Source organism: Carcharodon carcharias, chromosome 11 (genome assembly GCF_017639515.1).
Source record: "Carcharodon carcharias isolate sCarCar2 chromosome 11, sCarCar2.pri, whole genome shotgun sequence".
In the NCBI taxonomy this organism is placed as follows: Eukaryota; Metazoa; Chordata; class Chondrichthyes; order Lamniformes; family Lamnidae; genus Carcharodon; species Carcharodon carcharias.
The window spans coordinates 94525449-94544375 of NC_054477.1; the positions used below are offsets into that span (position 1 = coordinate 94525449).

At 41.3% G+C, this 18927-nt stretch overlaps 1 protein-coding gene across 1 annotated transcript; it reads left to right on the plus strand.

Moving 5' to 3' along the window:
* Nucleotides 1-1366: 1366 nt before the first annotated feature.
* Nucleotides 1367-6113, plus strand: LOC121283781 (alpha-(1,3)-fucosyltransferase 4-like). Its single transcript, XM_041198493.1, has one exon. The coding sequence runs from the start codon at nt 1416-1418 to the stop codon at nt 2454-2456; it is 1041 nt and encodes a 346-aa protein (XP_041054427.1). The 5' UTR covers nt 1367-1415; the 3' UTR covers nt 2457-6113.
* The last annotated feature ends 12814 nt before the right edge of the window (nt 6114-18927 follow it).

The window sequence follows — 18927 nt, forward strand, 5'->3', positions numbered from 1 at the left end:
TGCTGACTGACCTCATGATCTACCTGCTCTACATATTTCCAGCCACCAGACACTGTGCAGGCCTCGCCAATATGGTGTGTGGTGCATTGCATCTTAGAAGTGTGCATGTGTCCCGCCGGTGTCCTTTTGGATTTCCAAGAACACTCAGCACCCCAAAACAGCTGCTAACGCGCTTAATGTAACAGACTGGGCAGGATGGGCAAATTGAGAGTGGTGAGGATCCATCACTGGCTTGTCATTGTGGCAGTAGCGCTGCTGTGAGCAGGGCTTTGGTCAAAGCGGTAACAAAAACAAAAATACCTGGAAAAACTCGGCAGGTCTGGCAGTATCTGTGGAGAGGAGCACAGTTAACGTTTGGAGTCCGTGTTCTGTTGAAGGGTCATTCGGACTCAAAACGTTAACTGTGTTCCTCTCCACAGATGCTGCCAGACCTGCCGAGATTTTCCAGGTATTTTTGTTTTTGTTTTGGATTTCCAGCATCCGCAGTTTTTTGTTTTTATCTTTAGTCAAAGCGGTGTCTGGTGTGGGACTTCGGTCTGGTTCACGGGTGAGCGATGTAATTTGAATTGTGAGCTGTCGTTCATTTGGAGTGCGCATTCTTTTTTTAGATGTGGAAGAGTTGCTTTCTCCAATAGTATAAAATTGTCCAGTGGTTGGAATGAAATGGGGCACTATCTGAAAAATTGGCAAAAAGTGCACAATATTGTAGTAATGTCACATGATAGTTTACAGAATCAATCTGACGATGAATTATATACAGGTGTTTCTGAACAAAAACAAACGTTTACAAGTTCGCTCGACATTTTATGAAGATGGTGAACGTTGTACATTTCCATTAATTGTGTGGTGAAATAGGAGCGGGTTTGATCGGTGGGACTTCAATATCACAGTCCCTGAGTGTAGCGTCAGACATATTATAATGTTCATTGATGCCACACTAAACATAGACAGGCAATCCTATCAACGCAGTTCTATTGGCCGTGATCGAAAAAAAAAACCCATGTCAATAGCCAGTGGACCTTGAATTGTGCGAAACTGAAATGACGGAACCCTTTGGCGCGGAACCTCGCTGCCTCAGGATAAAGTCATGAAAAGCACTGTTTGTTAGTTGCGACAAGCCTCCTCCCCCCTCACCGCCTGCTCCTCCAATTTGTGCCACGTCGGTATCTTGCGATGAAAGATGCAAAGTGAGAGTGATGGGGATCTCGGTGGCAATAGTGCTACTGAATTTCCTGTAAATCATTTGACAGGTCTGAATCCAGCGGTCGGTGCCGTTGAAAGCTCGGCTTTGGAGCAGGAGAGGCTGGTCTCGGGTTAACCTGCCGTTAGCATGCTCAGTATCGAACCGCTGAGGCTGCTGCGATTTTCTTTGTTCAAAAAAGTGGCTCGAGGGATTAAGATTATGCGCATAAATTATGCATAGACGTTTGTGCCGGCGGCTTTCTCTCGCTATCTTCGCGGGTATCCTGCTAACCTTTTACCGATCCGTACAGGAGCTTCCCCGGGTCAGCCTCCCACACGCTTCACACAAAAGGGCCGGAGTCAGGGGAAAAGCTCCGGCGGTGACTGTGCTCATCTGGTGGTATCCGTTCGGCAAGAAAACCGAGATCAAAGACTGTGATACTCTTTACAATATCAAGGGCTGCCGGTTGACAACAAACCGGCAATTGTATCCCATTTCGCAGGCTGTCGTCGTACATCACCGTGACTTGGGAGGAAATGTGAGCCAGCTTCCTGCAGAACGGAGACCCGCTTTCCAAAGGTGGGTGTGGATGAATTTCGAGTCTCCCACTCACTCTTCAGGTCTAGAGGAACTTAATGGCGTTTTTAACTGGACTATGTCTTACAAACGGGGGTCTGACATCTTCATCCCTTATGGGTACCTCTACCCCAAAAAAAGAGAAGGAAGGAAGGTGGTGCTACCCATCAAATCTAAATTGGTAGCTTGGGTCATCAGCAACTGGAATGAGGATCATGCACGGGTTAAATATTACCACCGACTCAGTAAACATGTGGTCATCGACGTGTATGGGAGGTACCATCAGGAGCTGCAGAATAATAGCATTGTTCTGACCATATCGCCTTATAAGTTTTATCTGGCTTTCGAAAATTCGCAACACGTGGACTATATAACTGAAAAACTCTGGAGAAATGCCCTTATGTCCAACACTGTGCCCATAGTCCTAGGACCTAGTAGGGCCAATTATGAACAGTACATCCCAGCCGATTCTTTTATCCATGTAAATGATTTCTCGACTCCCAAAAAGCTGGCTGAACACTTGATGTTTTTGGATGAAAACGCAAGGAGTTATCGGAAATTTTTCGATTGGAAAAGAAGATACAATGTGCATCTGGCAAAGTTTTGGGAGGAGCACTACTGCAAAGTATGCAAGGCTGTCAAAAGTGCTCGGGCTGACTACAAGATCATCTCAAATCTGGCCAATTGGTTCCAGTGATTGTAGTAGGAGGCTGCATATTTCTGCTAAAAGAAATCCTGGAAATATAAGTACTGTACAGGTTACATTTGACTGATCCCTTCAGGTTGTATAATTTGCTAATGGAATGCAGGATATGTGAAATTATAGAATCACACCTACAGGTGCAATGTTGGGCCTAAGGGTTAGCTGCAAAGACGATAATCATTTATCTTTAAATAAGACTTTTAAAGCAATAATCCAAAAGTTTTGGATTATTTTGATTCTGGCAGGATATGGTTTGCCTAAATATTTCACTCAACCTCCAAAATAGAACTTGAAACCTGTTTACTAAAAATGAATACTAAATGTATATCATTTCAGCTACAATAGTGTTATTTACTTTGTACACAATGAGTTTCAGGATAGAATGAAGCAGTTCCATTCTAGAGCAAAATGTGTAGGGCAAAATTCTCAGGAAAAGTCTCTTCCTTTCCATCTTGCATAAATTTCCTAACACTTGGTGTAGGGGCTGAATATTGGTGTGAAGTCAGTATTTTGTTTTCATCTGCTTCTACTCCCACACACTGGAAGTACCATTAGAAACACGTGAACAATCCTGCATTTCAATTTTATCCTCATCATACAACTGGAATAAACCTGGAAAAGCTTGCATTACTCTGCAACTTCCATTACAAACATTCCGCCGGAAACTGCTGGGAAGATGTGTTATTAGAATCACAAATTAACACCATTATTAATTTGTAAAATATCCAGGCATTTTTGGAGTAAAAGAGATGCACCTTGAGTTCTGCCATCCCACAGATTGCTGGACAATTTATGCCACTCTGCCTTTAGTCTTGCCATAGCCATTAAATGTTCTTTCTTGCTGTGATGCTTCCCATTGAACTTAATGGTGATCATGAAATTTCTGGATTTACGTTATGAACCATTCTCACTGTAGCCACTTAGGGCTGGTAATTAATTCATAGAAGTCCATGTCTATGATGTATTTTATGTTCCTAACATGACACTCAAGGGAGGCCTATAAAGAGACCAATAAAACTGTGGAATCTCATTCAAATAGGTCATGAGCTGTTATGAGAGGTTTTGAAATCTTTTTATCTGTCTTGGCAGTTTTCTACTGTCATCCACTCTTGTTGGCATTGGAGGGCAATAATTTTCAGGGTGCAAAGTTGCTTGAGCACTCAGAAGAAGGTCATTCATTCAAATGCACATTGGATAGATTTCTCTCAAAAAATAACATTTTGGGAAACTATATGAAACTGGTACACTATGTACTCATTGGTTGTTCCAGTCTTCCTGATAATGATGGATGGATCATGAATGTTTGTAGATTTTACACACTTGCCCTGCTAGTCACTCATTATCTTCTCAATACAACAATTCATTAACACTCTGCATTACAATGTCCTATTCATTAGCTTGTTCTATTTAGTTCTCTTATTAATTTTCCTTTCTGATTCTTTTTCTCTGTATCTTAATCCACTCTTCTTTCTTTCCATCTCTTAATTCCTCTTTCTGTCTATATTTCTTTTGACTCTAATTCGCCCTATTTCCTTCTCTGTCTTTTGCTGATTTTCTTTATCCTTTTCTGTCATTGGTTTGTAGAGGTGAACCGTTGGGAACTGCATTCATGAGATCACAGATGTGAAATTGGCACTGCCACACCATTGTCCGATTACATTCCAGCAATTTGCAGCACAAATATAGGATGATATGTATGGTGACCAAAAAGGATAACATTGTAGCAATTCTGGTCCATCATTTGTTACTGTTCATTTGTTACAGTCTTCTGATCAGGTATGAGTGATCAACACAAATGTATTTGTGTCTACACCAAAGTTGTAAGAAAACAAAAGGTGGCTTGTCACTGTAGGAGTATGATGGGCAACCTCAGTCAGCTGCCGGATGCACACAGTTTTTATTGTAAAGGAGCTGTACAAAAATACCATGGGGTCAAAGCAATGACTCTGTAGAATCTAGAGTCTATAACCTTTTTTACAACTTTTTAAACTCACTTTCAGAGTAAGATTCAAAAATCGAATTATTATGAAAATTACGATAGAACATTTTTTTATTTTCATTAGGATTAACAGAAAATGAGCTCTACCATGTTTTATTAGACCTTTCAGTGCTCAGTGCTAAAATCCATTTCAATGCTTTGTTTCTGATTTTAAGTCAGTAATTCTCTTCTGGAGCTTTTTTCTTTTAAATGTTATTTCATTTTTGTTAATTTATTACAGTGAGTTATTTATTGGCATCTTGTAAACTAACTGCACTTTAGATTAGTCACTCACAGGTAATTGCTGGAAAATGCCTTCATATTCATGTTTTACTTAGGACAACCGTTTTGATAAGGAGTTTCATGCGAGCTGCATGCAGATAGGATTTCATTCAAAATAGCAATCCTGAAGTAATAATGATTTGCTACAGCAGCTATTAAATGCAATTGCAGTGCTAGTCCTGAAATAATGTTTGTAACTGAAGAACAATTTGGCAAATAGGTAAAAAAAGGTCTTTGACAGATGTGAGGGAAAAAATACAAACGTAAGTATTTTCTAAGTGTCCGTCATCTGGAATACAGGAAATGTATCCAGACCATATTTATTTAGAGGAAAGAGCAGTGAATTGGTTAGTTTTGAGATTCTAATAGTATGACGCTAAGTAGCAAACTTAAGTTTTGGAGATATACAATGTGAGTGTGCTTGAGGCCTTTGTGACTTGGCTTTAATGCACTATATTTTTCAGGCGGACATCATTACATAGTTGGTATTTTTCTTAAATCTTATGATTGGCCTGTTTCTTTTAAAATTTAAAGGAGGTTTACAGATATTTAAAAATGTTTTAAAATCAGCCACCATTAAAGCAGAGTAGCCTCAACAGTTTTAACATTCTGGTCTTAAAATTCATTTTGTTGCAACCATTAAAGAAACATAGACTTTTTATTGCTCCTACATAGTTTTCATTATAACTTATATGTGGTGAAGGAAAACTTGAGTTTCTTTAATCAGCTCAGAGAGAAGCTTCTATTTTATTTATTTACTTCTGTTGCACTATAGACAATAAAAAATGCCAAATCAAAATGCTATGCAGTGATAGAGCGTAAAAGAAACCATGCTCAAAAACTTGAGCAGCATGCCTTTTGAAGCAGTTATTATTGAAAGTTAAAACAGATAATTGGCCTAATACAGGCTGAAAAATTCAAGAAAATCATTGAGCCATCATGAAAAGAGCTAGGATCAAAACTATTTCTGTGCATATCTTACTGTTGTCCATCTCAGATTCTGAATTAAATTAGCACTTTAGTGTTACTGTATACACACTACTGTATAAAGTTGCCTTGGAAAACTAGAAAAGAGAATATAACCTTTAGAGCACTGTCCAGTCTCACAACATCTGTTTTGACATATGTAATGCTGTGGAGTTTAATATTTACAGGCCCCAAAATAAGGTGATTACTTCTTTAGTGTACAAGCTGTTGTTATAATGTGCAGAGATACTATTAAAGAATACTATATAAATATGAATTATAATCGTCATGAAGCCTTCATTTAATGTGGAAAAAAACAATCTTCTATCTGAAGAAAATATTTATTTTAATAAGACTTGTTTTATGCTTTTCTATTTGCTATTTGAGTAGATTCAAATATTAAATAAATAATATGTTTTCAATGACATTGGGTACTTTCCTGTTTTACTTCATTTTAAGTCAAAATTCATTAGTTTATCAATTAGATCAAATTCTACTAAGGACGGAATTTGGGGATGTGGCCGTAAAATGAGACTAACTGTTCAAAAGTCCACTGACTTCAACAGAACCAGAAAATCCCCCTGACAGGAGCGACCATAAAATTCAGCTCTAAATTATTAAAATGGCTGGTCCACTGAACTGTACAGCAAATTATCCATGTTGAACTACCTAATTTTAGTGGTGGGAAGATCAGGATTGGCCTTGGTGCCTCTGGACAGAAAGTAGAAAAATTGGCTAGAGTTCCCAGTTTTTATTTTTTATGCTTTATTCTTTCATGGGATGTGGGCATTGCTGGCAAGATCAGCATATGTTGCCCACCCCTAAATGCCCTTGAGATGAGTGGTTGGCTAGGCAATTTCAGAGGACAGTTAAGAGTCAACCACATTGCTGTGGGCCTGGAGTCACATGTTGGCCAAACTGGGTAAGGACAGCAGATTTCCTTCCCTAAAGGACTTTAGTGAACCAGATGGGTTTTCATGACAATTAATGATAATTTCATGGTCACCAATACTGAGACTAGCTTCATATTCCAGATTTACTATAGATATTACTAACCAGTGACCACGTTGCAAAGTGCATTGACATTAGGTGAAGACAAGATGGGGCTGAACTGTAAAATTCTAATCTAACCCCCACACTGTTGAATACCCTGCTATGCTTACCCTCAAGGCCCACATGTGAAGAACTGTGTAGACTTTACAATAGTACTCCCACAAAGCTATTAAATGGGGTTCTAGGATTTTGACCCAATGGTGATGAAGGACCAGCAAAAATGAAAGGAAACATTGGCACTCATATATCACAGGTGGGATGATTTTTCCAAAAGCAAATAAAAATGAAATAAAAACTTTAATTTTTGATTAAAAACATGCCCCTACTCATTTGACAGAGTCACATGAGGGGACATGTTTTATTAAACTTTTCTGTTGTTTAATAATTTTTTTCAATATATTCATCTCCCTGAGGCAGTTCCATGCCTCAGGGAGATTATTCAGCACTCCTTTGTGAGCATGCACAAAGTTCACGCTAGGCCTGCTTGCCCTCCTCCCCCTGACCGCACAGGCAACACTCAGCACTGCCACTCGCGGTCCACGCTGGGTGAGCCAATCACTGTGTGGTACCGATCGCGGGCGGTGGTCAGCTTCCTGCCCCCGCTGATCCCGCACGCCAAGGGCAAAATTCTGCCCAGTATTCCAAAGCACTTTCCAGCCAATGAAATGTTTTTGAAGTGTAGTCAAATGTTGTAAAGTAGGAAATGTGACAGCCAATTTGGGGGCAGCAAACCCTCACCAATAGCAATGTGATAATGACTGCATTTGTGATGTTGATTAAGGGATACATATTGGCCGGGGCAACAGGAATAACGCCCATGCTGTTCTTTGAATTAATACCATAGAATCATTTACATCCGCCTGAGGGGGCAGAGGACTGATTTCCTAGCATGGTGTTGATAGAGTGAGGGCTGTGATGGACCATAAGGTTACAGATTGTAGTGACATACAATTCTACTACTGATGGTTCATGGGGCTTCATGGATGTCCCTGATCTGTACCATTAGTACAGTGGCAGTTCTACAATTTACAATTAAGGGTGCTCTCATAATGCAGGTTGTTTTCTTGGCCTAGTTGGCCTGTAACTTTGTGGGTCTAGAGTCAATGTTGAGGACTCCCAGGATCTCACTCAGTACAGTTATCCTTGTAATTAGACTCCACAAATCATATGGAGTGAACAGAGTTGACTGGGAAATCGGGATCTATTATGGTGGGGATCTCAAGAGAAGCTGTTTCAAATTGCATATTTGGCATTTTAATGAACGTCATACTTGAAATCCATCATAAATGAAGTTTAAATAGCTTTTTAAAAAAATACTGTAGTCATGTCTGATTCAACAGGCCTGAATCCAAATTACATTCAGGGACAAAGTAAATATCATTTTGAGTGACAACACTGAACTGTAAACTACCATCAAATCAATGCCAGAATTATGCAGGACATTAGTGAATTATGTTTTTACAACAGTCTGCAAGTTTTTCATAGTTATTTCCTTGGTACAAATACACAAAGTACCAGATTTATTGGGGTCAGCTTTACAATTTGTCATGGTTGCTTTGTATTCACCAACTTTAGGTTACTAATATCATAATCAGCAGCTACCATACTGTACTTCTGGGGTGGCTGTAGTGTTGGTCATGTTCATGGGACAATTCCCCAGCATGAGACAATACTTTTATGGGTAGGGAGAATATGAGAGGGCCGCAGGAATTTGGAATTTGTTAGCTCGGTTTAATTGGTGTGGGGAGGGGGGTGGTGGTACTTGGGGTACTGATGGTGGTCGCATGGGGGGCAGTCATTTCAGCCGAAAACTTTGAAACAAATTGCACCTTTGAAGCTTCAGTTTTGAACATGCCATTTTTAACTACAGGACCATCATGTTTTTCTAGTACGTAAGGTGCAAACATTCTGGAGGCACAGGAGTTGGAACTGATGGGATTTCTGATGGGTGATGTCATCCCGCTGTAGGAACAGAGTGAGGTAGGTGCAAGAAAAGCCCACTTGCACTTTTAGTGGAATTCAAATACAAACCCATCACAAATTCCAGCATGTTCACCTGCCTTAAACTGCCACAGGACTAAACCAGATTCAAGAATTTTGAGCCCAATTTATAACCAAAAAAACCTGAAAGCAAATCACTAAACTTACCCATATACTCACTTACACCATTTTAAAACAGGCCTGCAATGATTTTCACGTCCAGGTACCTTAAATTCACCTCTCCCATTATGCACAATTGCCTCTTATTACCAGGTTCTTCATTGAAGATTCTTCATTCGTCAGAATCTCCACCCCAACCCACTCAAGCACTCCACCCGTCCAGCCCCAACTGTTTGGATAAGGAGGAATCCAACAGTTTGTGGTGGAAGACGGAGGGGGGAGCTAGAATTGAGGAATCCGACAGTTTTGGGGGTGAAGTCCAATAGTTTGGGAAGGGGGAGTCCAATTATTTGGAGTGTGAGAAGCCTGACAGTTTGGAGGGGGTGAGGAACCTCACAGCTTCCCAGTTCTGGCCCCATCCCCGGCCCCTCCCTCCGCTCTGAGTCCTGGCACTAAGTTCAAGATCCAGCCCCCAGGCCAATTCCTCACCTTGGCGGTTATGAGGGGCCATTGGTGTCTAACCACTTCCGTCTGCAGCTCATTGGTCTCTACGGAGTCCAAGAGTACCTCTGTCTGTGTTGGACATGCTATAGTGCTCCCTCAATTGCTGCAGCACTTCACATGATCTGCTACCAACTCCCCATAGATATACAGCTCATCTCTTATAAAACAGTGAGTCACCAACAGAACTGTGACTACAGGAAATAAACACACTAGGAGGAAATAATACCATGACTGGATTACAAAGAAATCACTCACTCCTAATACTATATGTAATAATCTTAGCACGAAAGCTGCAAGAAAGCAGATACTTTCAAAGAATACAAATCTTTGTGTAAAAGGTTGCTTTCTTTTGCAGCCTCTGTGTAGGAGTTGGCAAAAACTTGGCATTGAGTTAACATTTATCTTTCCCCTGCTATTTGCAGAATATTCGGGTTTGTAAAAGCCTTTTTAAAAAAATCATTGCACTGTATCCTTATATCATTGTGGCAAATACAATTTGATTTAACTGAATTATTATTTTGTATTTAAAAATCCCATTTCCCTATGTATACATAACTTGCATAAAACAACCTTAACTGAGTGTACAGCTAGCACTGACTGAGACATATAATACAATAATGGCAGTGCCCGAAGATCCTTGGTTTACTGCTTTCCGTTGCTGACTAATTTGCAGGGACAATTAAGCAACAAAAGACACACAGTACAAAGCACTAAATTCTTAATTGCTTTTGTTTCAGTTAACAAGCCAGATACCACTTTTAATGGCTTGTATAGCATTTAAACTGCTTTTAATCATTACATCAAATTATGTAGATTGACTATAGTCTCAATAGACAGTGATAACCAATTGTTTTATTCATTCATGGGATGTGGGCATCGCTGGCTAGGCCAGCATTTATTGTTCATCCCTAATTGCCCTTGAGAAGGTGGTGGTTCGCTGCCTTCTTGAACTGCAGCAGCCCATGTGGTGTAGATACACACAAAGTGCTGTTAGGGAAGGAGTTGCAGGATTGTGACCCAGCGACAGTGAAGGAATGGTGATATACTTCCAAGCCAGGATGGAGTGGCTTGGAAGAGAACTTCCAGGTGATGGTGTTCCCATGTGTCTGCTGCCTTTGTCTTTCTGGTCGGGGTAGCAGTTGAGGGTTTGGAAGGTGCTGCCCAACAAGGCTTGGTGAATTTCTGTAGTGCATGTTGTAGATGGTACACAATGTTGCCACTGTGTTGGTGGTGGAAGCAGTGAATGTTTGTGGATGGGGTACCATTCAAGCTGGCTGCTTTGTCCTTGCTGGTGTCAAGTTTCTTGAGTGTTGTTGGAGCTGCACTCATCCAGGCAAGTGGGGAATATTCCATCACATTCCTGACTTGTGTCTTGTAGATGGTCAACAGGCTTCGGGGAGTCAGGGGATGAGTTACTCATCACAGGATTCCTAGCCCCTGACCTGCTCTTGTAGCCACAGTATTTATATGGCTAGTCTAGTTCAGTTTCTGGTCAATGGTAGCCCCCCAGGATGTTGATAGTGGGGAATTCAGCTATGGTTATGCCATTGAATATCAAGGAGTAATGGTTAGCTTCTCTCTTGTTGGAGATCGTCATTGCCTGGCACTTATGTGGCACAAATGTTGCTTGTCAGCCCAAGCGTGGATATTGTCCAGATCTTGCTGCATTTGGACATGAACTGCTTCCCTATCTGAGGATTCATGAATGGTGCGAAACACTGTGCAATCATCAGTGAACATCCACACTCTGACCTTATGATGGAAGGAAGGTCATTGATGAAGCAGCTGAAGATGGTTGGGCTTGGGACACTGCCCTGAGGAACTCCTGCAGTGATATCCTGGAACTGAGATGAATGACCTCCAACAATCATAGCCATCTTCCTTTGTGCTCGGTATGACTCCAACCAGCAGAGGATTTTTCTCCTGATTCCCATTGATTCCAGTTTTGATAGGGTTCCTTGATGTCACGCTTGGCCAAATGCTGCCTTGATGTCAAGAGCAGTCACTTTCAGCTCACCTCTGGAGTTTAGCTCTTCTCTCCATGTTTGTACCAATACTGTAATGAGGTCAGGAGCTGAGTGACCCAGGCGGAACCCAAACTGAGTGCTAGTGAGCAGGTTTTTGCTGAGCAAGAGCTGCTTGATAACATTGTTGATGACCCCTTCCATCACTTTACTGATGATAGAGAGTAGACTGATGGGGTGGTAATTGGCCGGGTTGGATTTGTCCTGCTTTTTGCATACAGGACACACCTGGGTAATTTTCCACATAGCCAGGTAGATGCCAATGTTCTAGCTGTACTGGAACAGCTTGGCTAGGGGTGTGAAAATCTCTGGAGCACAAGTCTTCTTTACTATTGTCCTTCCTTCCAGAATATTGTCAGGGCCCATAGCTTTTGCAGTATCCAGTACCTTCAGCCATTTCTTGATATCATGTGGAGTGAATTGAATTGGCTGAAGACTGGCATCTATGATGCTAGGGATCTCCGGAGGAAGCCAAGATCCACTCGGCACTCTGATTGAAGGTTGTTGCAAATGCTTCAGCCTTATCTTTTGCACTGGTGTGCTATGATCCCCCACCATTGATGGTGAGGATATTTGTGGATTCTCCTCCTGCAGTTTGTAATATTAAAGAGTAAGCATCTCAGTTTGTTTTCTTTATTCCAAATTTGATTTTTAGTGACAGGGAGTCAGGCCTAGAAGGGCAAAAAGCACTTACTGATCACTCTAGTTTAAATCATGACTGAGGAAGTAACAAATTCAGGCTAAGGAATGGGAGCGGTGCTATTTCAAGCATTAAAGCATAAGGGTCACCTGTCATCAGGTCTGATGTTTAAATGGTAACATGGTTGCTGAGTGAGTTAAAAGAGGAATGGGAGAAGGTCTGGTGTAATATCAAAGAGCACAAGTGCACCAAGCTATTACACCAGGCACAGCCGACGGAATGTAAGCAAAACCTGTGAGGAGTTAAAGGCAGATTGTAGGTGGAAAGAGGAAAGAATGGAGAGGGCCAAAAAGGTGTTGTAAGATGTAACAGTCACCTTTCAGGTATTGTGAGATGAGTCACGCAGCTGTGTGAGTCATCAACAATGTCAGGCTCAAATACAGGAATCAAAACAACAGTTGAGTATGGCTAGTGTACTCTCTGAACAGCAAATGTTGGGAGACTTTGCCAGGCAATGAAGGCTGCTCGCTTCCACTCAAGGAGATCACAGATCGCTGTGTCATTGGTGTCAAACCAGTCCTGGCTCTGTCGTGGCACAAGCCCAATAGTCTGTGCGCAGGTGTCCAGAACAGCAGACTTGAGTTGCTCCCAGTATGCCTGGATGGAACTGACATCAGTGGTGGGCACTTGCTCCAAAGCACGGTGCAACTGGGCCTGGAACTCTTCTCGCAGCCCAAGATACTTCAATGCTGCAACATTCAGCTTTCTCTGGGTGGTTTTTTGGGTCCTGTGGTGTCTTGGCATCAGGCAGCTGTTCATCACCGAGCATACAAGTCGATGGCCTGTACAACAATATTCAGAACACTACATGGCCCTCGTGACAAGCACGTCCCTCAGGTCTCTGCCTCGGATAATGATGCAGTTCAGGAGGTGCTAATATCCTGACCTCGGGTGCCTCCACATGGTCTTGAGTTGGTTCTTCTGGCGGAAGACCACGTTTGTCATGATCAGACCATACTGGATGCACATGATCAAGAGTACTACTTGCGTGCCAAACAGCATAAGCATCAAGTGATAGAAAGAGCTAAGCGATTTCACAACTAATGGGTCAGATCTAAACTCTGCAGTCCTGCCACATCCAATCGTGAATGGTGGTGGACAATTAAACAACTCACTGGAGGAGGATGCTCCACAAACATCCTTATTCTAAATGATGGGGGAGCCCAGCACATCAGTGCACCTCCTCAGGAGGACCCCAGCATCATAAATGCCAGTCTTCAGCCAATTTGATTCACCCCACATGATATGAAGAAACAGCTGAAGGAACTGGATACTGTAAAGGCTATGAGCCCTGACAATATTCTGGCAATAGTACTGAAGATTTGTGCTCCAGAAATTGCCGTGCCCCTCGCCAAGCTGTCCCATACAGTTACAACACTAGTATCTACCCGCCTATATGGAAAATTGCCTAGGTATGTCCTGTACACACAAAGCAGGACAAATTCAACCTGGCCAATTATTGCCCCATCTCTCCATCGTCAGTGAAGTGGTGGAAGTGTCCTCAACAGTGTTATCAAGCAGCACTTGCTTAGCAATAACCTGCTCATTGACGCTCAGTTTGGGATCCGCTCAGGCCGCTCGGCTGCTGACCTCATTACAGACTTAATTTAAACATAGACAAAAGAGCTGAACTCCAGCGGTGAGATGAGAGTGACTGCCCTTGACATCAAGGCAGCATTTGATTGAGTGTGTCCCACTGTCCCACCCCCCCTTAAACAGCTTATATTTCACCTCATTTCTATTTTTCCTTAGTTCTGATGAAGAGTCATACGGACTAAAAACGTTAACTGTTTTCCTCTCCCGCAGATGCTGTCAGACGTGCTGAGCTGAATTTTGCCGTTGGCGATCTGGGGGCGGGGCCAGCTCACCGACATACAAAATGACGCAGGATGACATGGGGGGAACCCCTGACGTCATCCCGCCCCATTTAAATCTTCAGGAAGGTGGGAGCACACCACGATCAGCTGTCCGCCTGCCGACCTGTCAGTGGCCAATTGAGGCCATTGACAGGATAATTAAAACAATTAAAAGGACCTGCTTGTCCAACCTTAAGGTTGGTGGGCAGGCCAGGAGCCCCAGCAGGCTTCTGAAAAAACATGAAACCTCATCCACCGGTGGGATGAGGTTTCATGTATGGTTTAAAAAACTTTAATAAAGTTTGAGTGAAATTTATTAACATGTCCCATCTTGTGTGACACTGTCACATGATGGGGACATGTTAAGGATTTTTTTATTTTTCTATTTTTAATGTTTGTACAAGTGTAAGCGATCTCCCTGAGGCTGCACCTAGCCTCAGGGAAATGTGTGCTCTTTCGCATACATGCGCAAAAAAGTGCACTCTCGCATTTGGGAAATCCCCCCCCCACCCCGCCCGCAGAGGAAGTGCATAGCGCTGGGTAGGCCTTAGTTGGCCCGCCCAATTAAAATGGTGGCGGGGCCTGCTTCTCCGGCGGGGATTGGCTTCCCGCCTGCTGGAGATTGGGTTGGGCCCGCCCACCTGGTGGGCAGAAAATTCTGCCCGCTGAGTTTATCCAGCTATTTTTGTTTTTGGTGCTAATTGAAGCAAACTGGTTGAATTGCATAATTGCCCAGTCCCTCGGTCACATTATTTGTTGTGCATTTTTCATACCAAAAGGCATTGCTTTGCATTGATATAGACTGTAGAGATGTACTACTGAGAGGCTTCTTTAGCTGAACAATGAACTTTATTTACAGAGCTGCTGGATTAGCTGCAAGCCTTTAGCAAGGCTACAATACACAAACTAGACGAGGAAAATGCCACCCCTCATAAGCTTCCCTGCGCTCAGTGTTGATTGGCTGTTCTGACCACGTGACCCTTACTCAGTAAGGCTCGCCTTAAAGCAACAATCACCACATAGACCATCCAGCATCAGAGAAGCTGATATCTCTTTTACTCTTTCCAATAAGGGTACTTGCCAATATCCTCACAGCAAGTCAATTTTTGTGATAAATGTGAACTGTCCCACTTTCTCTATACAATCCTCCAATCATGGAATAGGATATGAATCTGCTTTTGTTACTGCATCCACTTTTTGTTAATCAGTACAAAGGCTGGGATTTTCTGGCCCTGCCATGAGTGGGACATGCAGCTGGCGAGGCAGCGCCCCAGCCAGAAGTCCATTGACTTGTGGCAGGACCAGAAGATCCCAGTGGTGGGCAGGTGTGGAAAATCCTGCCCATTGTCTTTGTGATCTTTGTAGTCTTTTGGCACCATTACAATAAGTGAACTCCAATCTAATCAGAAAAATATCAATTTCAGAATCCCTAATTCCTATCCGTTTCTTTACTTACAATTACCAGTAGCTCCTCCTGTCTATTCTCTCTGTCGAAGTATTTTTTGAGCATATTTATATGGCACACTCACTGCCTCTTCCTTCTATCTGGGGTACTTACTACATAGCTTGCTTCACTCGGTCTCTTCTCAATCTGATAAGGTTCACTAAACCTCGCTTTCAATGGTTCACCTGACATTCGCAACAATACTAACACTTTTTCCCCCACCACAAAACAACGAGCCTTTGCCCTCTTGTCTGTCTTTGCCTTCATCACTTGTTGAGATATCTTTAAATGTTTTCTATCTAATTCACACACCTTACTCAATCTCTCTCTGAATTCTGTCACATAATCCTGGAAATTTGTTTCAGAACTCTGATTTCACTAATTTCTCCTGAATCAGTTTGAATGGTCCCCTCACTTCATGGCCATAAATTATCTCAAAAGGACTGTTGACTCATTAGCAAATAGCAAATAGCAAACAACAAGAATGGAATCCCTCAATCCCAATCATGTGAATAGTCTTGACTATATGCTCTCATCATAGTCTTTAAAGTCTGATGCTATCTTTCTAAAGGTGCCTTGTGATTCAGGGTGATAGGCTGACAACCTAAATTGCTTTATTCCTAGGCTGTTCTTTAAACAGCTGTGACATGAAATTTGATCCCTGATCTGACTGCATTTCTTTTGGTACTCCATACCGCAAAGAATTTGGTTAACTCCTCCACAATCACCTTTGCTATAATTTTCCTTAAAAAGATATTGCTTCTAGAAATTTGGTGGACACATCCATGATTGTCAGTAAGTGCTAATTTCCGCTTTTATTTTCAGGGAGGGATACTATAAAATCAATTAGGACCCTGTTAAAAGTTTCTCCAAATGCTGGAATTGGAATTAAAGGTGCAGGCTTAATCACTGATTGAGGCTTTCCTATCACCTGACATGTATGACATGTTTGACGGAGTTTGACTACAAATTTATGCCAATTGAAAACGTTTTTGTATCTTAGCTTGAGTTTTCCTAATTCCCAAATGTCCAGCCATTGGAATTTCATGATCCACTCTCAAAATTTCATTCTGATACCTAGATGGAATTATTACTTGGTGCACTACTGCCCACATCTCATCGGAACATGAGGCGGTCTCCATTTCCTCATTAACACATTGTTCTTAATGTAATAACACTCTGGAATGTATTCTGCTTCTGTTCGGAATAAGATGTTTTATATAATTTCATTAAATCTGAATCCTTCTGCTATAATTCCACTAACTTCATTGAACTAAACACCTATCTCATCCCCTTTAATCTTCTCCTCCTGAGTAATTTTTTTCAAAGACTGATCCAGCCAACTGAATTTCAGTATCCTCCCCCTGTTTTTTAGATTCCTCCTCTTCTTGCTTAAACTTGTGTGTTTGTGATCTCATTACCACACAATCTTGAAACAATCCAGGATGCTCTTTTTGTAAAATCTCTGTTGATTGTGTCTCAGCAGGCTGCTCTACTACAGTAAGCATTGTCCATATCTGTGTTCCAGCTATATCATTCCCTGGAATAAATTGAACCCCTACAATAGGCAATATCTCCACTACCCCAACAGGCATCTCTCCTGCTTTCAAATCACTTCATAAAATTTACCTTACACAATAAAATTGGTTTGATTTTGCCTTGGAATCCCTTAATTAATATTTTTTCCTGCAATAACCCGTCTGGACAACAGATAGCACTATCCCATAACATTAAAGACTGGCTAGCCCCAGTATCCCTTAAAATGTTTACATCCTTTCCTGCTCTTCCCTATACACATGGACATATTTTCCCATTGCATATAAAATCTTCAAACATCTCTGCAACCTGCCTATCTGAACTCCCTTGGGTAAGTTGTGAACACATTCCGACTTCTCTAGCTACCACTGATACTTCCTGCTCCACCTGTACATAACCTAAAGGGATCTCAGAGCCCACAGTGCTCTTACTTACAGAACTTTTCTGAGTTCCAGTTATGGCAACCAGGTTCCCCTTGATCAGCAACTTGATCTCAAGTGCTCAACCTTACCACAACAGTAGCGTATCAGTTTCTTTCCTGCAACTCTACTTTTCACTTTTACATCTTTAATAGACTGGCATCCTTCAGCTTGATCCTTATTACTAACATTTTTACCATCTGTAGATTTTCTAAATCTCCAACTTCCCTTCTGATTACTATATAACCCTTTTCCTATTCTTAACAGTTTGTGTGAAATATCACACATATCAACTAAAACTGTAGCTCCCCTGATCATTTTACTTTGTCTTTCATCTAAATATGTCTTAATGTCCTCCATAATCATAACCTCGCTTACATTTTCAAGTCTTATCTAACTTTAATGCCCTGAACCGCTGATCCCAGATTATTTCTTTTTCTCTTGTAACTCTACAAATGTCTGATTAAGTATCTTCCTTAAAGTTCTAAACTTCAGGGACAAGCTCATATGCATTTAATATTGCCTTCTTTACTGTTTCATAATCTCCAGACTGCTCCTCTAAGCATGCATACACATTCATTGCTGTACCTGAAAAAACACTCTGTAACATGATAACCCAAGCATGTCTTGGCCAATTGAATTTCATAGCTCTCTTTTCAAATGAGGTAAAATATCTTTTAATTCCATCCTCTGTAAATTTAGGCATTAACCACAGATTTTTAGTTAAATCAAACTCCTCCAAGGAATCAAAGTCACCATCTGAATCACCATCTCTCCTTTTTTCCTTCATTCTAGTTTCACTTTAGGCAATTCATACTGTCTAGCTTTTTTCTCTCCCTATTTCTTCCCTCTCTCTTTCCTCACTTGCAAACATCTCTCTCTGAAGTTCAAGTTCAAGCCTTTGCATTTTGATCTCTTCTAATCTTCTCTTTTCCTTTTCCTGCTCCTCTTTTTCCTATTGAAGTTTTTTTATTTCTATTTCTTTTAATCTATCCTTTTCTTTTTCCTTCTCTTTTCTTTAACTCGAATTTTTTCATTTCTCTTTCTTCCAAGTCAATTCTTTTCAGTTTCATTTCTGTTCAAGAATCTTAATTTGCAACCGAAGTGTCACTACCTTTATCTGTGAGACACTAGTTTCAGGTATCCCGTTCTCCAACTTTAAATGCTGGGTAAGTACATTAACCATTTCTGCCTTACAAAATTCTGCTTTTATCTCCACCTGCACTTTCTCTGCTAATTCTTTCAACTGAGCTTTAGTCAGAGATTTCAAATACTCCACAGATACATTTTCCACTCCCAGGAAAGTCATAGCAATTGACAAAGCCATGTTGCAGTCCAACCACTTTAAAACCCTTCAATACAAAACTCCTGAGTTCAGCGTTCTTCTTGTACTCATTATCCCTTGGATTCAGAAACTCCAATCCAATCAAGGAACTATAATAATTCTGCAAAGAGCCCTCAAATTTGTCATGACCACAGCCGGTGTTAATTGTTACGCAAACCAAATCCCAGATGGAAATTTGGATTATGGGCCACACCCTTTTTTTTGTATTCTAATAATGAGAAGATGTACCAATCTCAGCAGTAAGAGATCCAATAACAC

Coding starts and splice junctions, on each gene's coding strand:
- LOC121283781 (XM_041198493.1), top strand. CDS start 1,416: ATGCATAGACGTTTGTGCCGGCGGCTTTCTCTCGCTATCTTCGCGGGT.